Source organism: Penicillium subrubescens, assembly GCF_028828155.1.
Source record: "Penicillium subrubescens strain IBT 31985 chromosome Unknown utg000010l_segment0_segment0, whole genome shotgun sequence".
Taxonomy (NCBI): domain Eukaryota; kingdom Fungi; phylum Ascomycota; class Eurotiomycetes; order Eurotiales; family Aspergillaceae; genus Penicillium; species Penicillium subrubescens.
Window position 1 is genome coordinate 1440649 of NW_026643160.1, and position 21609 is coordinate 1462257.

General features: G+C 51.6%; 11 protein-coding genes across 11 annotated transcripts; 5 read left to right on the forward strand and 6 right to left on the reverse strand.

Moving 5' to 3' along the window:
* Positions 1-29: 29 nt before the first annotated feature.
* Positions 30-2195, reverse strand: N7473_011674 (Mob1/phocein family protein). The gene is made up of 4 exons (XM_057157613.1): positions 2118-2195; positions 1555-1823; positions 1371-1485; positions 30-1304 (listed from the first exon to the last, which is right to left on the reverse strand). The coding sequence occupies exons 1-4, from the start codon at positions 2138-2140 to the stop codon at positions 752-754; spliced, it is 960 nt and encodes a 319-aa protein (XP_057003463.1). The 5' UTR covers positions 2141-2195; the 3' UTR covers positions 30-751.
* Positions 2196-2474: 279 nt separating this feature from the next.
* N7473_011675 (Paf1-complex subunit LEO1) lies at positions 2475-3942 on the forward strand (the record flags this gene model as incomplete). Its single annotated transcript, XM_057157614.1, has 3 exons — positions 2475-2662; positions 2719-2890; positions 2947-3942. The coding sequence occupies 3 exons, from the start codon at positions 2475-2477 to the stop codon at positions 3940-3942; spliced, it is 1356 nt and encodes a 451-aa protein (XP_057003464.1).
* Positions 3943-4419: 477 nt separating this feature from the next.
* Positions 4420-5853, reverse strand: N7473_011676 (Zn(II)2Cys6 transcription factor rglT; the record flags this gene model as incomplete). The annotated part of the gene is made up of 2 exons (XM_057157615.1): positions 4420-5609; positions 5670-5853. The coding sequence occupies 2 exons, from the start codon at positions 5851-5853 to the stop codon at positions 4420-4422; spliced, it is 1374 nt and encodes a 457-aa protein (XP_057003465.1).
* A 115-nt stretch (positions 5854-5968) lies between these two features.
* erb1 (ribosome biogenesis protein ERB1) lies at positions 5969-8308 on the forward strand (the record flags this gene model as incomplete). Its single annotated transcript, XM_057157616.1, has 1 exon — positions 5969-8308. One exon carries the CDS (start codon positions 5969-5971, stop codon positions 8306-8308), a length of 2340 nt encoding a protein of 779 aa, XP_057003466.1.
* Positions 8309-8460: 152 nt separating this feature from the next.
* On the reverse strand, positions 8461-9639 carry N7473_011678 (putative lipase/esterase family protein; the record flags this gene model as incomplete). Its single annotated transcript, XM_057157617.1, has 3 exons — positions 8461-8552; positions 8614-8983; positions 9046-9639. The coding sequence occupies 3 exons, from the start codon at positions 9637-9639 to the stop codon at positions 8461-8463; spliced, it is 1056 nt and encodes a 351-aa protein (XP_057003467.1).
* Positions 9640-10050: 411 nt separating this feature from the next.
* On the forward strand, positions 10051-10800 carry N7473_011679 (alpha/beta fold hydrolase; the record flags this gene model as incomplete). Its single annotated transcript, XM_057157618.1, has 1 exon — positions 10051-10800. One exon carries the CDS (start codon positions 10051-10053, stop codon positions 10798-10800), a length of 750 nt encoding a protein of 249 aa, XP_057003468.1.
* A 1662-nt stretch (positions 10801-12462) lies between these two features.
* N7473_011680 (glycoside hydrolase family 76 protein) lies at positions 12463-14078 on the forward strand (the record flags this gene model as incomplete). Its single annotated transcript, XM_057157619.1, has 4 exons — positions 12463-12562; positions 12648-12895; positions 12959-13411; positions 13488-14078. 4 exons carry the CDS (start codon positions 12463-12465, stop codon positions 14076-14078), a joined length of 1392 nt encoding a protein of 463 aa, XP_057003469.1.
* A 354-nt stretch (positions 14079-14432) lies between these two features.
* N7473_011681 (putative AAA family ATPase/60S ribosome export protein Rix7) lies at positions 14433-16766 on the reverse strand (the record flags this gene model as incomplete). The annotated part of the gene is made up of 3 exons (XM_057157620.1): positions 14433-16346; positions 16411-16656; positions 16710-16766. 3 exons carry the CDS (start codon positions 16764-16766, stop codon positions 14433-14435), a joined length of 2217 nt encoding a protein of 738 aa, XP_057003470.1.
* A 189-nt stretch (positions 16767-16955) lies between these two features.
* On the forward strand, positions 16956-17820 carry N7473_011682 (ESCRT-III subunit protein VPS20; the record flags this gene model as incomplete). Its single annotated transcript, XM_057157621.1, has 3 exons — positions 16956-16999; positions 17174-17537; positions 17596-17820. 3 exons carry the CDS (start codon positions 16956-16958, stop codon positions 17818-17820), a joined length of 633 nt encoding a protein of 210 aa, XP_057003471.1.
* Positions 17821-17982: 162 nt separating this feature from the next.
* N7473_011683 (PITH domain-containing protein) lies at positions 17983-19020 on the reverse strand. The gene is made up of 3 exons (XM_057157622.1): positions 18784-19020; positions 18598-18709; positions 17983-18463 (listed from the first exon to the last, which is right to left on the reverse strand). Exons 1-3 carry the CDS (start codon positions 18923-18925, stop codon positions 18043-18045), a joined length of 675 nt encoding a protein of 224 aa, XP_057003472.1. The 5' UTR covers positions 18926-19020; the 3' UTR covers positions 17983-18042.
* Positions 19021-19314: 294 nt separating this feature from the next.
* N7473_011684 (putative ATP dependent RNA helicase) lies at positions 19315-21443 on the reverse strand (the record flags this gene model as incomplete). The annotated part of the gene is made up of 3 exons (XM_057157623.1): positions 19315-19446; positions 19505-21163; positions 21219-21443. The coding sequence occupies 3 exons, from the start codon at positions 21441-21443 to the stop codon at positions 19315-19317; spliced, it is 2016 nt and encodes a 671-aa protein (XP_057003473.1).
* Positions 21444-21609: the final 166 nt, after the last annotated feature.

Here is a 21609-nt window from a genome sequence, read left to right on the forward strand (position 1 = left end):
GGAAGCTGGAGCTGAAGAATTCGATGGTTGTCCATTATAAATTAGCAGGAAAATACTGCTACAAGTTGTCCCAGGCTTCAACGGTAATTCTTGGTTTGTTGTCGGTGGTACTCCGTTCGCCCCGTATGGTGACTGCCGACGAGTCCGGAGGGAGCATGCAATCGCAGGCGGCATCACGTAGCAGTTGTAGGGTGTCCTCGAGACCTAAGTCCTCTGAGAATTTGATATACTTCAGAGTATCGGAGAGCGCTTGTCACAGGAACTTATCAATACTGTCAGCTCTGGAAGCTAGAGCAAGAAATTCCGTGTCTGGTTTCCAAAGGATGGACAATTATCACCCTTTATTCCCCATTGGACACACTCTATCCCATTGTGCTACCCAGAAACATCTAATATGCACCCAGAAGGATACGGTTCCATTGCGAGGATATGTCCCTATGACTAGCTGATGGAAGATATGCAAGAATCATGGCAGATAACAAGATAAAAAAAAGAATATTCACACCCCATGCTAAATGCTCAAAGCCCTGGAAATGTGTCGAATCATCTATCATCGACAATCAGTCGCAGATTGAATTCGGCACATCTTCCGGGCATCAGTAGAAAGCAAAAACACGAACATAAGACAGCTGCTGTAGCCCAACGCCCGGTTGAAAAACATGTCATGTGTCGTCACGTGTAGAAAGAAAAGAGAGTCGCTGTACTCCTGGACCTGCGGAGTGTTTCGTTTCGGTATGATCATGTCGCCGGCTTAGTTGGCTGCTGGCTGCTGAGCCCAGTGGCCACCGTTCAGGGCCTCTGGGGGCACCCGCTGCTGCTTAATGAACAGGTCGATCAATGGCTGCATTGGCTCCATCTCCTTGTCCGAGACGAGCTGGTAGTACTTGGCGACGGTGACAAAGTGCACGAAGCACATGTTCAGGATGTCGTGCTTGTTGAGGTGCCAGAATGGGTTCAGCCAGTGTGCGTGGTACAGGTGGGCATAGCAACGGAACATCTGCTTCATGATACCCTGGCAGTCCTTGTAGAATGTCTGAGGGAAGCCGCTGGACTGGCCAACCCACTCGTCGGCAGATGCGCCACTCGTGGCCGCTGGGCTGGCGGGATCCGTGGAAGTGGCAGAGGGCGCAGTGGCGCCGTTGGCATCTCTCATGGAGGCAGTCTCAGGGGTGCCGTTCACCTTCTCGGTGGGGAACATGACTGGGTCATGGATCTTGCTGACAATCCACTTCTCGACGCGGTTGATGAACTTCGGAGCGGAAATCTTGGCTGCGCGGCCGTCCACCAGCCAAGTGTAGGTCAAACTGTTGAAGTGATCTTCGTCAGCCGCAACCCCAGATAATTCAGTTTACCCCGCCTGTTCCACGTACCGACCAGCCGACATAGTCGGGCATGTGCTTTCATTGCAAATGGGGAGACCGGTGATGCTGTTCGTTTCCTGGATGACCTGGAGCATGCCGTGGAGCAGGCGATATTGTTCAACGACTATACGCCCGCCAGATCAGCAATTCGACTTCTTATCGCGAACGGCGCATCACCCTCAGGATAACTTACTCTGATGAGCCAGCCACTCGCCAAGTTCGACATTCTTGGGACAAGCACACAGGGTCAAGAAGTTGCCCCTCACGTTCAGCGGAGCGTACTTCTCCTGGAAGAAGTACTTGGGGGCATCGGGGTCATTCGCGGCGAGGTTGTCCATCGTGAGACTGTTAGTGAGCGACTGAGAGTTGGGAATGGCGCCAGGCTGAGGAGCTTGGGGAGTTTGTGCCGGGCTCTTGGGAGGTTGGTTCTTGTTGTTTCCCCCGCGGCCGAACCCTTGACGACTGTTGGAGGCGGGCATGTTAGCTCCAGACATGACAGTTGAGGGGTAAGGAAGATGCGTTTCAGGGCAAAGCAGACGACATTGAAATAGAACAAGGGGATAGAAAACAAGCCCAGCGCAAAACACAGCGCGGGCTAATAAACTTTGGAAGCCGGGAATGCTGCGTCGCGTTTGTGGCGCCGGGGTACTGCTTGAACGATGCAGTATGGAGGGGGGGCAATCGCACAGGGTCGAGGGGACGTAAACAGTGAAGGGGAAGGGGCTCCATGAGGCCCCCATTGCACAGTAGACTTACACGCTCTGAAAGAAGGTCGCCATACTGAACACAAAGACCAATTCCTTGACGAAAAAGCAATTAAACACGAAGCAAGAGAGAGACGGTGAAGATGTCCAGGGAATCCCCTTTTGGTCTGGCCCGCTGACTTAACTCCATTGGCGGCCCGGGATCGGATTATTTAGTTAATCCGGCCGTCCGCGTGAATGTGAATGTGAAGCCCGTTTTGACCCAGTTTAGTTCGGATGGATGCTTGCATTAGGGAGCTCCCAGTCATTACTCGATAAGACCGATTGATTTTTCCCTCCTTTCCGATTTTTCTGGAGCTCTTCAGTTCTTCCTACACTCTCCTGTCGCCCCTCAACCACCCTCACAATCATGTCCTCCTCCGACGAGGAGGCTGTCCGCCGCCCCGGACGCACCGCCGCAAACCAAAGTCCTGACCCGAGTGATGCTGGCAATGACTCTGGTGCTGAGAACCATGGTGCTGGTGGTGATGATCTGATGGACGACGACGCTGATCTCTTCGGGTCTGACGGCTCAGACGGTGGATTTGACAATATTGAGTAAGTCCTCACTTTAGAAGCTATCCAGAGGCGAAGCACATACTAATTCTCTCTAGTCGACCTCACCGTAGCTTGGATGACGAGCAACTTGACTCGGGAGACGATGAGGGCCGCTATGACCGACGTGAAGACCGCATGGACGAGGCGCCAGATGGCGAGACCGAGAGTCTCACCATTGCCGAAATGACAATTGCGCGCGCCCCGGTGCCAGCCACGAATGACCCCGAGGTATGCGATCATGCGGTACTGGATGCGACGAATACATGCTTACAATGAGTCTTTAGGTCTACACAATGCGCGTCCCCGACTTCCTCTCCATCGAATCGGAAGAGTTCAACCCCGAGACATACATTGCGCCGGCCTATTCCACGGCCGCGACATCTCTCTGCTGGCGCCGAGATCCCGCTGACGAGGAAAAACTACAGTCAAACGCGCGAATCATTCAATGGGAAGACGGCTCCATCACACTCCAGCTCGCCTCCGCACCCCTCGAACAATACCGCATTTCATCCAAACCTCTAGCTCCTCTTTCCAAGTCTGGCGAGTACACCACAAAGCTCGACTCCCACGTCTACCTCGGCGCTGGCCTGGAGCAAGCCGAGCTTTTCCGCCTGACTTCGCACGTCACACACGGTCTCACCGTTCTTCCCACAGCCCTAGAATCTGACGATGCCGTCCAACGGCTCCAAGAGTCTCTGGCCGCTGCCGCGCGCGGCAACAAGCAGACCGCAGACGGCGGTGTCCCAATGATCAATGTGAAGGAAGACCCCGAGCTGGCCGCCCGCAAGGCAGAGCTCATGGAGAAGGAGGCTATGCGCGCTGAGCGTCGCCGCCAACAGCTGGCAGATCGCGAGGCAGACCGCACTCGCCGCGTTGCCGCGCCTCGTACAATGGCCAATGGTCTCAGCGTTGGCGGTTTGGAAGATGACGGTCTACGCACTACCCGCCCTCGCGCTAAGCCACGCCGACCCAACCGCCGTGGTGAAATTATGACGGACGAGGACGAGGATTATGGTCGTGGTGGCCGCACCCGTGAGGACGAGTATGACGAGGATGATGGCTTCCTGGTCAGAAGTGACGAGGAGATCGAGGAGGAAGGCGATGACGACGATGACGAGGAAGAGCTTGAAGACGAGGACATGGATGCTGAAGGCGAGGTCGACGATGAGGTCGCTCCCTCCAAGCCAGCCCGGAAAGAGGAGGCTCCCCGGGGGGATGGAACACCACCAGCCCGGAAGAAGAACCGCTACGTGGTTGATGATGATGACGAGGATGAGTGATCTCTAAAACATATCAATTTCCTTTCCTGTTTATTCTCCTTTTACAATTCGGTCTGAACATGGCTTAGGCGTCACATCCACAAGGGCTGGCATTTTAGTGGGGGGGTAGTTCTGTTTTTTAGCTTGACCTTCAGGCTGGCATAGTACATTTTCTCTAGCAAAAATAATGAAATGGTCTATGATCGAAACTAGAGCTAAAACTGGCATAAATGGGGACCATCTTCCTAGACATCTTTGCAATTTATTCTAACGATATCTTATTGCGGTCTTTGAAAAGATGTAGAACAGAATCTGTTCGATTGAACATTTAAACGAGTTGACCCCGGGCTAGTTAATACAAGTCTCAGGTGGGCTTAAAGCAGCAACTATGTTCGATCCGATACGTTTCATCGACCTCCTGATATCAACCAGCATGGAATCACCATTGTAAATATGGAGGAAATACACCAAACTCCAATCCGTTATTCATTGTTTTTATCATGGATGCGGTATTCGTTTCATATCATCAGGTATAACCCCTTCAGGGAAGTCAGAAGGCTCGAAATTGAATTTCGAGAGAACAGCTCGCGCGCTCCCAACCACGCGCATACACAACAGCTCCTTTTCATCGGTACACTCTTCATCATTCTGATTGAGCCCGACAGCCGAGGAATGCATGGGGTTGTATCCTGTCATCGGGTGCTGTCCAGGTGCATGCCAGCGCCGTTGGCGATTTTCAACTTCTCTGATCAAGGAGAGAAGGTCGCGCTGTCCGGAACAGCGGGTCCCGGCCTCTGGACTCAGAGATCCGCCGACGACAGCACGGCGGACGATCTGACGGAGCCAACTCTTCCACCCCTCTGCGGGGTTGGGGGATTGCATCACTTTGGTCGCAAACTCTGGTGGTGCGGACTGTGCCCCCAGTTCGGCAGCGTCGCTGTTGTAAACTCGCAGCCAAGCGTCTGCGACGACTGTAAGTAGGGTACCAGTGAACATGACGTTCTGAACGCCCGTAGCAAAATTTTTGGGACACGCTTCGCAGCGGATCACGTCCTGCGCGGTTCTGGCTGCGATGTATAAAGAGCATAGCGTATGAGAATTGACGGGAAAAGAGGCGATGGAGGATATGTGACTGAGGCAGAGGTAAAGATATGACAGGCATGTACATTGAGGAGTGGTGGGATCGGCGAGGTTGGTCATTGGAGGTGTCAGAGGTAAAGAATGAGCGCTGAGGAAGTTTGTTGGAGGTGGTAATGGCATCGATGATGATTCGGAGACTGTTGCAAAGTCCGGCCAGGGACTTGAAGTCTCGTAAACTGGCATGTTGGAATTCCTTAGACGATCAGGGCGCCAGCTGTGGTTGTGGTCTTCGTCGCCAGTGAGCAGATCCGATTCCGATGACTGTGTTGTGCCACGGTGGTGAACGAAGAACTGTGGACACAGATACTGAGCGTCGGTCATTGCAGCCGGCTCCTGTGCCATGGTGAAAGACTCCGGTGGTGTATCTTCTGGGGTGGGCCACATATTGTTGCCTTGCATAGAAATATCGCCGCCATCATCGTCCGCCCGCGCTCTCTTCTTGGGTGGTCGACCCATCGGCTTCTGTACTGAATAGTTGCATGTTATCGACTGCTTCAAGCAGCGGGAGCAACCGCTAAGCTCCCCTGAGCATTTGAGCTTTCGTTTCCCTAGAGGAGGGTATGTGATCAGCATAGATCAGCCACGGCTTCAAGTGACCGAAAACTCACTGCACTCGTCGCATGCCGAATGTCTTTTCGGTTCGGATGCGGACGAAGATATTTCGTTTGTATAATGAGCCCCCATAGGCTCTGCCATGACTGCTGCCATCACCTTATCGACATTCCATACAACCACAGAAAGAATTGGTGATAATTGTTTTGGAGATAAATGGAGGGGCGCTTTGGCCGTCATCGATAGGCGATAAGGACTGGGGGCGGTAAGTCATGTGAGCGGTGAGCGCAATTGAACGGAGAAGAAAAAAAATCGTGGAGATCGACAAGAATTCCAAGTTCAACGGCCAGCAACAATGGACGCAAGGAAGGCTTCGAAGAAGCGCAAGGCGGTTACCCGCGATGTGGAGGGAGAAGCTGGTGTCTTTTCCGGCGATGAGCTGAGTGGGGAAAATTTGGACGGAGCTCTCTCAGACAACAACAACGATCTGTCGGAGAGCGAGGAAGAAGATAGCGATTCCGAAATCGAGCTGATTGACGACTTCAGCGACGAGGACGATGAAGATGAGGAGGAGGAACTGGACAGTGATGAGATTCCTTCTGATACCGAGCCTGTCGCGACGAAAAAGACCCTGAAGTCTACCCCTACCGACAACGAACCGAATTTCCGCATCGTTAAGGACGCCAATGGAAACGAGCGCTACCTCTACGATGAGATTAACCCGGACGACAACTCGGACTACTCGGATGTGGAGGAGAATGCCAATACCATTGGTGATATCCCGCTGACATTCTACGATCAATACCCTCACATTGGTTACGACATCAATGGTAAAAGGATCATGCGCCCAGCCAAGGGCGAGGCTCTGGATGCTCTCCTTGACAGTATCGAGATCCCCAAGGGCTGGACCGGTCTTACCGATCCCTCCACTGGCAAGCCATTGGAGTTGAGCCAGGAGGAGCTGGAGCTGCTGAAGAAGGTGCAGATGAACGAGTCCACCATCGATGGCTACAATCCCTACGAGCCCTTGGTGGAGTCCTTCTCCAGCCAGCTTGAGATCATGCCTCTCAGCGCTGCTCCCGAACCGAAGCGCCGATTCGTTCCGTCTAAGCATGAAGCCAAGCGTGTGATGAAGATCGTCAAGGCTATCCGCGAAGGCCGTATCCTTCCTTATCGTCCCCCAGAGGAGCGTGAGGAGAAGGACGAGGATATCATCAACTACGACCTTTGGGCCGATGAGGCTGAGCGTCCCGATCACATCATGCACATTCCCGCACCCAAGCTGCCGCCGCCCGGATACGAGGAGAGTTATCACCCGCCTCCCGAGTATCTGCCCGATAAGAAGGAGCGCAAGGAGTGGGAGCAGACAGACCCCGAGGACCGTGAGAAGGAGTTCTTGCCCAATGACTTTGGTTCTCTTCGCAGGGTTCCTGGTTATGAGAACTTTGTCCAGGAGAAGTTCGAGCGTTGCTTGGATCTCTACCTTGCTCCTCGTGTGCGCCGCAGCAAGCTGAACATCGACCCCGAGAGTCTGTTGCCCAAGCTGCCCAGCCCTGAGGAATTGAAGCCGTTCCCTACTACTTGTGCGACGGTGTTCCGTGGTCACAAGGGCCGTGTCCGTTCGCTCAATGTTGACCCTACCGGAATCTGGCTTGCAACTGGTGGTGACGACGGTACGGTCCGCGTTTGGGAAATCCTTACTGGTCGTCAGCTCTGGAGTGTCAAGCTCAGCGACGAGGATGCTGTCAACGTGGTTCGCTGGCGCCCTGGCAAGGATGCCATTATTCTCGCTGCTGCTGCGGGCGATGACCTCTTCCTTGCCGTTCCTCCTATGATTGCCGACCCCGAGATGGAGAAGGCCAGCTTGGATATTATCGACGCTGGCTGGGGTTACGCCGCCTCCAACCCTCCCCCAAGTGCTGCGGAAGCCAACAAGAAGAACACTCCTCCCCAATGGATCCGACCGTCTTCCGAGCTCGCGGATGCCGGTGTGTGCGTGGTCATTCCTCTTCGCTACATTCCCAAGTCGATCTCCTGGCACCGCCGCGGAGACTACTTTGTCACTGTGTGCTCGGGTGCCTCGACCCCTGCCTCCGTGGCTATTGCCATCCACACCGTCTCCAAGCACCTTACCCAGTATCCCTTCCGCCGACGCCTCAAGGGCGGTGGTCCCCCTCAGACCGCCCACTTCCACCCCTCGAAACCGATTCTGTTCGTGGCCAACCAGCGCTCTATCCGTGGTTATGATCTCTCCCGCCAACTTCTGGTCAAGATTGTCCAGCCCGGTGCCCGCTGGATTTCGTCCTTCGATATTCACCCGACTTCGTCCACTGCCTCTGGCGGTGACAACATTATCGTCGGATCTTACGACCGCCGCCTTCTCTGGCACGATCTGGATCTGTCGCAGCGCCCTTACAAGACACTGCGGTACCACCGCAAGGCTATCCGTGCCGTCAAGTTCCACCCTGGTGGCCGCTACCCACTGTTCGCCGACGCCAGTGACGATGGTTCCCTGCAGATCTTCCACGGCAGCGTCACGGGAGACATGCTCAGCAACGCCAGCATCGTTCCCCTCAAGGTCCTCAAGGGCCACAAGATTACCGGCGAGTTGGGTGTCCTCGATATCGATTGGCACCCGAAGGAAGCTTGGTGTGTCAGTGCCGGTGCTGATGGCACGTGTCGTTTGTGGATGTAATCATTTCTTTTGTTCTTTGTTTTGCATGATACTCTTTCAGGCGTTTTTGCTGTATGTGTGTGTGCATAGTATTTCTGTATAGCCATACTTCTATAAAAGTCGTTTTTAAACATTTCAAAGCTAGATATACGTAGGATATATGTCATTCTGCCTTATTTACGAGTATTGTAGACATTATTCAGGAAATGTATGGCATCATCAAAGATCCTATCTCGCAATTTGGCGTCAATGAACATCGATGGAACTAAGCATGCATATCCAGGTTAGCACTAGATCGGTAACGGCAAAGAGTCGGATTATCATACGTTCAAGCCATCCATGTATCTGATTGTCAAAGAATTCGCTCTCAATGTGGTACAAATCATCCACTGTCTCTCCCTTGGAGTTGATCGAAGACTTGGCTCCCTGATTGATAGCCTCAGCCTCCTCTTCCAACCTTTTGGCAAAGACTGTCTGCTCATGGAGTAGAATGTCGACCTTGCCTCCAACGATAGACATGTTTCGTGGGAGAGTCTCGATATCCGCGAGTATAGGATGTAGTAAGGGGTTTTTGATGTACTTGGCCCTTTCCGGGCCGGCATATGCATCCATTAGTGGCAATATCCATGACAAGGGGTCCTTTTCCGGAAACCCTGCTGGCTTTGGTTTATCCCATGGGGGTAGACGAAAATCAACCTAGTATGACAGACTACGTATCAGTATAGTCTTTCACCAAAGGAAGAGCGGGCATCACTTACCGGTGTATAAAACAGCACAGCTGCTTTAACCCTATACTCCGAAGGACACAATCGTTGCGCAATCCCCAATACAAGATTACCCCCAACTGAGAACCCACTAACACTCATCAAAGTCGGATCTGCATCCCAGAGTTTCTCGGAATTCTCGATTAACCAATCTGCCACATCTTGGACATCCTCATGAGCGACCGGGAATGTATAGCGTGGAGCATATCGATACGAAGTCGAGACCACCACCGCCCCAGTCTCCGCCGAGATTTTACGACAGAATGGTGCGTTGCCTTCTGGTAGACCACCGAGAAAACCACCACCATGGATGTTGAGATGGAGAGGTCTTCCCTCTGATTGAGATGTTTGTCCTGTTGGGTGGTAAACGATTGCACGGACTGAGTGGCCAGGAGATCGCTTTAACGGGATCCATATAACAGTCTCCCGATTCTTTGAGAACAGAGTTGATCCCTGGAAGTATTGGATCGTGTTTGTGAGGAAGACTAGAGGTTGGAACGCGACGAGGCGCCAGCGGATTGTGAAAGGGAGGGAGGGGCAGAAGAAGGCATCACATAGAGGGCTGATCCATCTATATAGGAAAGACATCGTTGTTGAGCTCTACGACGGCGTCGACATCGGGATGAGAAGTTGAGGTACAGGTGATGTCTTGGGTGGTACGGGAGGGGTTGGGACTTTATACGAGGACACGAACCGGAAGAGGCAACTCATACTGGGAATACGAAGCTCGTGACAAAGTCCTAATGCATTACTTTCCAGTGTATAAACATGGGTCATATATTTATTGCTTTTATACTGTATCTCGCGTATGTCACTACTATACAGCTGTATAGGAATACAGTAGTGGAGGCTATCATCCCGTCCAGGCTTTCGAGCCAGAAACGGCCCCCAAAGAACAGAGATAAACTAGGGGGTACACCTTGGTGGTAATGTATCCACCTGAACCTAGTCGCATCTCACTTCTTTCTAGGTACCTTGGCACAGGAGTGACACTTAAGAATGACCGACATAGTCAACAAACCAACCATCCTCCTCATCCACGGGGCTTTCACTACAGCCGCCGACTGGCAATCTGTGATATCCCACCTCGGCCAGTCCTTCCACATTCTAGCCCCCGATCTCCCCGGTCATGGATCAGCCGGTGGAACATTTACTCTCGACAACGCAGCCGACGCACTATACACGCTGATCCAAAAATCAGCGGTTAGCAAAAAAGCCCACATTGTCGGTCACAGCCTAGGAGCTCAAGTCGCCATCCGACTCGCCGAAAAATACCCCAGCGTAGTCGATCATATGGCTGTCTCCGGATTCGAGATATACCCATCACTACCATCAAGCGACCGACTATCTTATATTCTATGGACGATGAGTCGTGTAGAGAATCTCGTCCCACGACCGGTGATTAGATGGCTCATGGATGGGACGGACATAGGCCGGCATTCGCCCTCGCTGGAGCTTTGTCGTCAGGTTGCGGAGAATATGAAGATAGCCAGGTATCCGGCTGCTTGGCCTGCGCCTACGTTGATCATTGCTGCGGGTCGGGGAGGGCTGGTTCCTTCTTATGACCATCCTGAAGATGCTAAGAAATTGGCTTCTATTGGTCATGAGATGAATGATAAGACGTTGGCTGTCACTCATCCTCTGATGAGGCATCCGTGGAATCGGCAAAATCCGCTGTTGTTTGCGAATACCGTTCGAGGGTGGATTGGGGGGGATTATAGTGTGCCAGTGGGCTTTGAGCGTCTCTGAGGGGTTCGTTGCTTGGTTATCAAGTTTAGATCCTTAGCTTGTGAGGCACAAGGTATCCGGGACCAATCGAATGGCAATCTACATGCATAATGAACCGGAGTTTGTCAATCTAATGATATGGTTCAGACTTCAAGGTGACTCCGCGAACGAGATCAAGCTTTATGATCGTGAAGGCTTCTCAGAGAGCTGTAATTTGTCATATTCGTCCCCCTTTCCCAGATTTTTGTACTCTTCTATGTATAGAGCACCCATTCAGGTGTTGATAAAAGAAAGCAACAATTTTCATAGATGTTTGTCCATGTTTTTAGAGTTTAGATTTCAAGCCGGTCTTGAATCAGATCTTGCAGCGAGATGTCATTTGTATGCAAGAACGCGATCTTATCAACGCATGGGCCTTTAGGGTCCACATGTATCTACATGACTATCTTTCTGATTCAAAATCCCGTATTCACCGTCTATATTTGAACGTCTTTCAGGCTTCTAAGAATTTCGGAAGGCCACGGCTACATTACTTCAACGAAAAACGAACTCCAGCTTACGGCTAGGCAACTACATAAGCATGAGCTACAGTAGCTTCGGAGTTAACCAGACCCCATCTTCTAAGGACGAAATCCCGCTCTCCTAATCCTCCTGCCGCCAGTGATAATTATTATTATTATTATTGTTTAACAACTGTGCTCCAGAAAAATAAGCGCTGGCTGAACACGTACGCTTCCGCAAGCGCCAAGACAGACCCGCCAGTGAGTGAGTGGATCCAGTCAGCATTTAAGGGTCCGTCCTCGATGATGTCAAGGGTCATGGATGAATCCGGCAAATGATCGACGAGGACAAAAATAGTCGAACGGTTCATATGGCCCCCGATCCTGTCGTTTAGGCCGGAAGGATGTTCTTTAGTGGAGCTTCTAGCCTCGAGGTTTCAATGACACAAGTCGATTAATTCACGCAGGGTCGCAGGGCGCATGGCCATGGCCCCGGTTAAAATGATAAAAAGTGCCTTAGTGGCTGGGAAGGATTCGACTAAAATTCCAGACAAAGGACTTTTTACTCTTCTCCATTTCATGTCTCATCCTTAGTCCTTAGTACAGTGGCAGTGTAGTAGTTAGCTCCCAATCTCCACTAACATGCCACATCATGATATGTATGGCTTATGACACTCCTGACGATCCCTGGATCCAACAACTTGACGCGATCATATATAGCCCCCGAAAATCAACTGGCTAGAGCAAAGTCAGCATGTTACAGCATACCCCACCCTACCCCATATGTACATCCAGACCATGTAACCAACCACCGAAAGCATAGCATGTCCTCCAACCAATGGCTTCGTGACTCCGTCCATCTGGCGTGGGTCGATTCAGACCCTGCTAATGCGGCTGTGACCGAATCCACGGACATTAGTACAGTGGGAAATCCCACTTTTTCCAGGCCCAGTTGCTGCTGATGTTCATCTTAATTTTTTTTTGAGGCACTAATGACATAACAAGGCTCGAGAAGACATTTCAAGTCGGTAGCAGACCACTCGCAGACTAGTCATTCTGGTTTCTCAACGCCGGTCGACATATTCCCAAGTCAAATGATTGATACCAGGTGGAACGGATATTAACGGCCCTTTGACGTCTTTCTTTCAAGTGGTCGGCTTCGACTCGATATCCTTCCTTGGCGATGCTTATAAGCGGGATAAGCTCAATATGTGCAGTCATTCTTTATGTGCTGACACTGGGCTATCAAGCTCATGCGATCGAGCTCGATATCAATAATGAACGTGAGTAGTGCTGCATACTGATCGATTTGATCTCCCTTTATGGCCTTCAAGTTCCCTGGCTAATCATGCCTGGTCACTCTCACAGAATCGATCAAAGATGCCGCTAAGACCGCTACCCAGGGGATGATGGTCTGGTATCACGGCAGCGAGCCCGGACAAATCCCTGGAGCTTTCCCCTCAAAGTGGTGGGAAGGATCCGCTTTGTTCTATGCGCTTCTCAACTACTGGCACTTCACTGGCGACACCACCTACAATGACCAACTGAGCCTGGGGCTACAATGGCAGTCGGGCACGAATGGAGACTACCTTCCCAGTAACTATAGTCATTTCCTGGTATGACAGCTATTTCGATCGTATCAAGCGTTTGCATCGAGGCTAACGACGTTACACGCGCAGGGAAACGACGACCAAGTGTTCTGGGGCCTTGCAGCGATGACAGCTGCCGAATTAAAGTTCCCCGATGTTTCGAACGGATTCTCGTGGCTTTCGCTAGCGCAAGGCGTTTTCAACTCACAAAAAGGTCGATGGGAGACGAGCATGTGCGGCGGAGGTTTGACTTGGCAGATGTTCCCATACCAGGGAACTGGATATACCATGAAGAACGCTATTTCGAACGGCGGCTTCTTCCAACTTGCTGCACGACTTGCCCGATATACCGAGAACCAGGAGTATAAGGACTGGGCGAACAAAATCTGGGATTGGTCGGTCAATACGCCTCTAGTGAACAATAAGACTTGGGTTGTACAGGACTCGACCGAGGGTACAGAGAACTGCAAAGATGGAGCTAATATCCCTTGGACATACAACTATGGCACGTATCTAATGGGTGCTGCTTATATGTATAACTCCGTGAGTACCGACTTCCCACCCCATTCCAGCTTTGGATATCGAGGGAATCAGACAAAACTAATTCTCAACCCACCAGACCGAAGATTCCAAATGGCTCGACGCAACTAACGGCCTCCTAAACATGACCTTGCAAACCTTCTTCCAAAAAGAAAGCGGCTACGTAATGGAAGACATAACCTGCGAACCGCGCGAAATCTGCAACAACAACGAAGTCCTCTTCAAAGGCCTCCTCTCAACCTGGCTCTCCTACGTCGCCCTCGTCGTCCCAAAAACCTACGACCTGATCATGCCAAAACTGCAAACCTCCGCCATCGCAGCCGCAAAGTCCTGCACAGGCAATAACAACAACACCTGCGGTGTGCAGTGGTATAAATCGCAATGGGACGGATGGACAGGAATGGAAGAACAGATCAGCGTTAGTCAAGTGTTCAGTGCGAACTTGTTGCCGTTTGTCGCGGAGAAAGCTGCTGTGGCGCCGGTTACGTCGAACACTGGCGGGAATAGTTCGAGTAATCCGAATGCGGGACTGGATAGTAATAAGGAGGGTGATACTCCGAAGCCGATTACGACGGGGGATAAGGCGGGTGCTGGGATTTTGACTTTGGTGCTTGTTGGATTTTGGGCTGCGTTGATGGCTTTTGCGATTATGGGATCGTCGGGGGTTTGATGTCATGAATGGAATGTTGATGATCATTGGTGGAGTTGGGGAGTTTTAGCGATTTTTGGGTATTTCTGCTAGGTACACACAATGCATCTTTGACATGAAACAATAGAGCCCATCATGCTTGAAATGTGCAATATCTGGAAAGCTCACAGGCAGAGATACTCTGGCGACGCCTCATCTGTCTCATAAATCTCATATGTATGATTCGTCTCCACAACACCACCTCTATAAATGTGGTGCCCAAAAAAAGCACAATCTTCTCTCCAAGTGTATATACGATGTCCATCATCAATGACTCCAATTACTAAAAGCATTCAACACTTTATATCAAACTCCCCATCGCTAGACAAGGCAGTATCAAACCGTACCAGTCCCCCAATCCCTCCTAAGCCGCTCATACTTCTTCATATCCGTAACACTTGGCCTGATAAACGCCTTGGCAGTAACAAAGTCTTCCAGACGAATAGTATCGCGGCGCTTAATAGCCGAGTAACCCGCCCGGCGCAGCAAGCTTCCCAGATCCGCACCACTGTAGCCCTCGCACTCCTCCGCAAGTCGGCGCATGTCCTCGTTGAACTCGATGGGCAACTTGCGCAACAGCGTCCGGAGAATATCCACGCGCTCGAGCGGGGAGGGCAGGTTGACGAACAGCAGGGTCTCCAGACGACCGGGACGAAGCATAGCCGGATCGATGATGTCGGGCCGGTTGGTAGCTGCGATGACATAGATACCCTGGCGACTGCTGCCGAGACCGTCCAGCTCGGTGAGGAGGGTGTTGACGACGCGGGCGGAGGCTTCGGAGAGGGTATCGTCACGGCGGGGCACGAGGGCGTCCAGCTCGTCGAAGAAGATGACGCAGGGGATGGACGAGCGAGCGCGGACGAAGACCTGGCGCACGGCGCGTTCGGATTCTCCGACGAATTTGTTAAGCAGCTCTGGACCCTTGACGCTGATGAAGTTGGCGCGCGACTCGTTGGCCACGGCCTTGGCCAGTAGTGTCTTACCGCAACCTGGCGGACCCCAGAGGAGAACACCGGTAGGCGCGGTGATGCCGACTTGAGCGTAGATTTCGGGGTTCTTGATGGGTTCGACAATGGCGGTGGTGAGTTCTTCGCGGATACCACCAAGGGCACCAATGTCTGACCACGTCGTGTCGGGGATGGTAGCGAAGCCTTCACGCTTGGATGAGGGCTGAATCTTGGGGAGTGCAGTGAAAAAGTCGGCGTTGGAGACGAGGACGGTTTCTGTCTCTTCACCAATGGGGTTCTCCCTGGCATGTGTGATTAAACGGCGCAATTCTCGAACCTTAGGACTGATAATGTCGTCCCCTTCTTCGTTCTCAACCTCCATCTCCATCTCCTCCCCGCTGTTGGATTTGAGAATATCGAGGTACCGCTTGATAGCGGCAGCACCAGCAGTCGAGACAAGGTCGTTAAGATCAGCTCCGACGAAACCAGGAGTCCGCTTAGCCAGAGTCTTAAAGTCCAGGTCATCTGCCAAACGCAGCTTCCGTGTAAGAGCCCGTAAGATCTGCTCTCTGACCGGCTCTGAGGGCACAGTCATGTTGATTTCCTTATCGAATCGCCCACCACGACGCAGTGCTGCATCCAAGCTGTCGGGACGGTTTGTAGCCGCAAGAACAATAACGGGCTTGCCATCCGTCTTCTCAAGAGCAATTTCATCCATGCAAGTCAAAAGTTGAGCAACAATTCGCTTCTCCATTTCTCTCTGCGCACTTTCACGCTTGGGCGTAATCGCATCGATCTCGTCAATGAAGATCAGACAAGGCGCAAGTCGCTTAGCCTCCTCAAAGTGCTCGCGCAAGGCCTTCTCTGATTCCCCAGACATGCCCGACACAATCGAGGGAGCAGAGATGGCAATGAAGGGAACGCCGAGCTCCGCCGCAAAAGCATTCGCAATCATGGTTTTACCGCAACCAGGCGGTCCATGCAGCAAAACACCTCGCGGAGGTTGCACGTTGGATGAGAGGTACACCTGTGGCCGGGTCATGGGCAGGATAACCATGTCACCCAGTTCCTGGACGACATCGTCCAAGCCGCCCAAATCTGCGAGACTAACGTGTGTCGGCGGGGACCGGTCAACCGCAGCGTCGGCCTTTCGTCGCTTAGATACAGATTCACCGCCGTGTGTCCGCCGCTTGGAAGTGGTTTTGGATGTACTCGTAGACTCGGATTTCGGGGCTGGAGTAGATTTCGAGGCCGTTGTCGTTGTCCATGCGCCGACAATGCTTTGATTCACGCCATTGGGCTCCTAGATTTGAGACCGGTGTAAGTATACCAGTGCGACCGAGTTTCTCATCACTTCTCTTGCATACCGCAGCGGGGGGCTCTTCCAAGCCCTCAAAGTCTCCCTCCACGGAGTCTTCCTCCTCCTCCCCGAACAGATCACTCTTCACAACCTCCAAAACTCGCTCCAAACTATCCTCCAACAATTTCTTCGGCTTCCGGTTCAAACTCGAATTCGATCCCCGGATCCGCGCATGGATAACAGGAACCGTAAGGCGAACACGGTCAACGCCGTCGGGCTGGTCGTCGATAATTTTGCGCACAACCTGGTAGACCTGCACGTAGAGTTAGCAACATTCAGAGAGCACCATTGAAGAACAATTCTTACCTCACGGTCCAAACCTTGGCTGAGCGTCGGTCTACCCCCACGGTATCTGGGCGCCATGATGTGTGTCTTCGAATCTTTCGAAGTGCGATATCGCAAGTCCGCAAAAAAAAATGGGGAAGCGGAAGATGGTGAAAAATACGCGTATCGGTATCTATCGGTATCGGGGCGGTAGCGGCATTACAACCAACGTCATCCGCCGATTGACTGTCCGCTGGACTGCGTCCTTGTCAACACCGCAGATGCGCGATGGGGAACTCCGGTAGTTCGCAGAAGATCTCGTCGCAGGATCGGTGAGTCTTGAATTTTTGAAGTGTCGTCTCTGGCACACATATCTGGGAATCTCCACAGAGACAGAACCATATATGCATTGTTGCCCCTCACGAGACCGATGGACCCCTCCCGACGGCATCTACAAGCACGAGCAGCATAATTCACTGGCTAACATTCACTTCCTTATAAAACAGGGCGATTCTCGACCTCAAAAATCAGCGCGATAAGATTTACCAGTATCAGAAACGCATCACCGTCCTCACCGACCGGGAAACCGAAATCGCAAAGGAATGTCTCGCGCGCAATGATCGGCGGCGGGCACTACTCGCTCTCCGGCGCAAGAAGTACCAAGAATCACTACTCTCCAAGACCGATAGTCAACTTGCACAGCTAGAACAGTTGACCGGCCAGGTCGAGTTCGCACTCGTACAGAAGGATGTGCTGTTTGGATTGCAACAGGGTACCCAGGTGTTGCAGGCTATCAATAAGGAGATGGGTGGGATTGAGGCTGTGGATCGGTTGATGGAGGAGACGGCTGAGGCTCGAGCTTATCAAGAGGTATGTATAGAGCAGGTATTCTTTTTGCAAAGTTGGAGTGGCTAATGGTCAATTTCAGGAGGTGAGCCAGATGCTAGAGGGCAATTTGTCGACGCAGGACGAAGAGGATGTTGAGGATGAACTCGAGGCTCTACAACGGGAGATTGTTGGGCCTGTCGACCTACCTACTGTTCCCCAAGCTCTTCTTCCAGAACGCAGCGACGAAGTCGTGGAAGAGCCGGCGCAAGAACAGGCTAGGGCCAAGGACAAAGCCAAGACCCGAACACCTATCCTGGCATCTTGAAGATACTCTGTCGGAGCTTTTGTTTAAACAAGATCGATCACTTGCATTGGTTGATCGCAAAGCATTGGAAGGCGTTGTTGGCATTTTGGAAATTGCGTTTTGCTCATGATTCGTTATTCTTCATGTAGAAATCATTAATACATTGGAAATTTCCCTTTCCATTCTGGTATCACATTCTTCTCTAAGCGCCCAACCTTTAGATCCGGAATCAAAAGTCACACCTTACTGACCGGGCATGGTGCGAGATCCCACATCGCTGATTCCAGGAATCGCAACATGATCACTGGGATTAGCAGCAGCCTCGTACAAGAAGCTGATCGGCTCTCGGTTCAGTGCCATGAACTGGCCCTTGAAGCCAATGTAGCCAACCTTAGTGACATCCTCCTCACCGTCACTCCAATTGTCCTCGATGAAGATGGTGATGGAGGTGGTGGTGTTCCAGTGGGCACGATTCAATGGAATTTCGAAGACGTCCTCGCCAGGAACGGGCTGTGGGACCTCGATGGTCTGGGTCGGGGGAAGGTCGGAGGCAATAGAGAAGTCCAGGTCGTCGCGATTCTTGAATAGCTTGAGAGTCTTGGGGGCAGCGGAGGTGGGTGCGGTGTAGATGAGGATTGAGTGGAGTTTGACCTGGCCAGTGAAGCTAGTGTATGTTTAATGTGTTAGTTTTGGTAGTTCCGCGATAAGGTGAGGGGCATAGTGGGGTATTTGGAGTGTGTAACAGGCGAAGAGAAGAATGAACAAGGCAGATGCTGGAAGATTCACAAAGAAACTTACGGAATATGCATGAGGAGCTGCTCGTCGCAATCGCTCTCAAGCTCGGGCTGGTCATTCAGTCGCTCAGCCCAGGTCTTCTTGACAATGGCGGCGCCGCTCTTAGCAGTCGCCTCTAAATAGAGCTGTTAGTTCTTCCCGTACGGAATGATGAATGATAAGCACAAGTTCAAGCAAGGTCCCACATACCATTCAAGGTCGTGATCGAATCAAAGTTGATCTGGGTGTAGAGCAGCGACTGAAGCGCGGGGGTTATGTCGTTAGAGTGATCGTGCTCATCATGACAGTGACCATGTCCGTCACCGCCATGGTGATGGTGGTGGCCAGACATGATGAGTGAGGTTGTTGAGCAATATACTTGGAAGATGCTGTAAGCGTGTAAATGGAGAGTTGGAGACGCGAGACGCGGTGGTGAATAACAATCAGAGAGAAGAGAAGAAAGTTCGGAATTATCCGCGCGGCGTTTCTCCGCACCCGTGACGTCGATCCCCCACGATCTATAAAGAAGTTTGATCGTAGAATTGGAAAAATATGAAGAGGGGCTACTTATTTATCTTTAGGTTTCTTTAGTACTCCTGAGTCCCCCGTCTCTTCTCGCACCATATTGACTAGAACTGGCCTCCCGTGACAATAGTGGGAATAGACCACCATCAAGTAAACAAACCACGTATCATATTCTATGCAATGGTATCTCTGGATTAAAAAATGTCCCCCTTCCTTCTATGTAACCCTGTAATATTCTGGAGCATATTCTAGCAAGTAGCTTTTCTCGATCTTTGTGACGTCGCGAATGTAGGTCTTGCTGCCAGTTTGCATGATCTCATGGAATATCACCCAGTCTGCTTTTCGATTCTGTTTGCCAACATATTAGTCAGGAATCCAAAAGATATAAAGAATCGAGAGCACTCACAAACATCAAAGAGCTAGGGTGAGCATGGAGGGTCAACCCTCCACTAACTGTCTTGAAAGTTCCGTCGGGCTGCATCTTTGCTGCATGGGCAAAGTAGCCCGTTGTAAGGCACCGTTGGATCTGCTCTGGCGAGGTAGTCGCACCAGCACCACCATGACGAGTCGAGAGACTCTCTTCAACCTGAATGCCAAAGCGCTCCAAGTAGCGTTTGAGTTGGCCGCGGATACTGACGGCACGCACGAGGGCTCGGTAGTTCAAGAGGTGATCACGACACCACTTCGAGTCCTTTTTGCCCTTTGTGACAAATGCTTGGTACACATTGAGGTAGGTAAGATGGTCACCTTCCTCGACGGCAAATTTCCGACGGTGGCTCTCCGCGGCTTTCTTATCGCCGTCATGCTGCACCCACACCGTCCCTTGAAGGCTTACCATGGCTGCAATGGAGAGAATCTCGCTCAAGCATTTGAAGGAGGGTGCAGCGAGGAGAACCTTTCCCATCATTGGGTCAACAGCAAGCTCGGCCATTCGTGTGCCCATGGGCTTGGTGAGTTTGGCATAATCATCGACTGCACCAAGGGAATACAAAAGCTCGAAGGCACGAATCACGAGCTCTGCTGGTGGTGATGTCAAGAAGTCGAAGCGAACAATATTGTCAATGCCCAGTGCCTTGAGCTGCATCACAATCGGTGCCAGGTTTGACCTCTGAATCTCCGGGACTGTAGCCTCGGGGAGTTGCTCGTATGTCTGTTGGGTGTATAGACGGAAGCATTTGCCCGGTTTCGTTCGACCGGCACGTCCAGCGCGTTGAGTTGCCGATGCCCTCGATATGGGTACAGCTGTCAAGGTCTCAATTCCAGTGGTAGGATTGTAAGCTCTCAGCTTGGCAAAGCCGCAGTCGATCACATAGACAATGCCATCGATTGTGACTGATGCTTCTGCGATGTTCGTCGACACGATGACCTTTCTTGTATTCTCTGGTGCCGGTTCGAAGACGTACATTTGCTGGTCCGTAGTGAGGCCCGCATAAAGTGGCAGTGTGAGCAGTGAAGGGGCATTTGGGTTGAGATTTGCAGCGCGCTCGGATATCAATTGAATTGCACGGTCAATCTCCTCGCGGCCAGTCAAGAACAGAAGCACGTCACCCTCAGATTCCTGGGTGTGAATGTCAAAAACAGTCTTGATTGCCCGCTCAACGTAGTCTTCTGCGGGATTTTCAAGGAATAGCGTGTCAACAGGATACATTCTACCCTCCAAGCTGATGATTCTCCCGATGCTGCCACCCAAGTCAGCTGGCTCGGCATCTGGCTTGTATTCATCACCAGCGAAGAACCGGAGAAAATCTTCCGCTTGCAGTGTCGCACTACTGATGATTATGCGAAGTTCGGGGCGTTTCTTCATGATCTTTTTGAGAATTCCCAGGAGGACGTCGGTGCTGAGAGACCGCTCGTGGGCTTCATCGACCATAATCACGGAATATCGTGATAGCAGAGGGTCTACTAGTGCTTCTCTGAGAAGCATTCCATCGGTCAAGAATTTGATCCTGGTGGCAGCAGAAGTCACATCTTCGAAGCGGATGGAATATCCCACTTCTTCGCCAATTTTACAGCGCATCTCCTCTGCGACTCGAGTTGCAACTGTGGTGGCAGCCACTCGCCGGGGCTGTCAATTTGTGATTAGTGATAAGAATCATGAGATAGAGTTGTGAGTGACATACCTGTGTCACGGCGATGGACTTGCCATTCTCACACCAACCAGCCTGATCAAGATACTGTGGAAGCTGTGTTGTTTTTCCACTTCCTGTCTGACCAACCACTATGGTGACCTGATATGTCTCGACCAGGTAGAGCAGACTTTTCTTGTGTCTTGCAATTGGCAGTAAAGCCGCTGGTTTGTACAACGCAGGGATATAGCCACTCGAGAGTTCCAGCTCGGAGGCCATCTTTAGAAAGAGAAAACGAGTGTCTGGGGATGAAGGGTTATGACTTGGTTCTTCCTGGTTAAATCCCTAGCTCATGGGAACAATATCTGTGGGCAGCATAGCATCATCATTCTGGAAGATCTGATTATGCTGCTATTTGATTGTTGATCCGATTCAACCGAGGAGG

Bases quoted from the DNA above. Each gene is read 5' to 3' on its own strand.
- N7473_011674 (XM_057157613.1), bottom strand. From the start codon at position 2,140: ATGGCGACCTTCTTTCAGAGCGT. The intron at 1,824-2,117 runs GTAAGTCTACTG...CGCCTCCAACAG, and splicing joins GCGACCTTCTTTCAGAGCGT to TCGTCAAGGGTTCGGCCGCG. The intron at 1,305-1,370 runs GTACGTGGAACA...TCACTTCAACAG, and splicing joins CCGACTATGTCGGCTGGTCG to TTTGACCTACACTTGGCTGG.
- N7473_011683 (XM_057157622.1), bottom strand. From the start codon at position 18,925: ATGTCTGGCCACCACCATCACCATGGCGGTGACGGACATGGTCACTGT. The intron at 18,710-18,783 runs GTATGTGGGACC...AGCTCTATTTAG, and splicing joins TTCGATCACGACCTTGAATG to AGGCGACTGCTAAGAGCGGC. The intron at 18,464-18,597 runs GTAAGTTTCTTT...AACATACACTAG, and splicing joins CAGCTCCTCATGCATATTCC to CTTCACTGGCCAGGTCAAAC.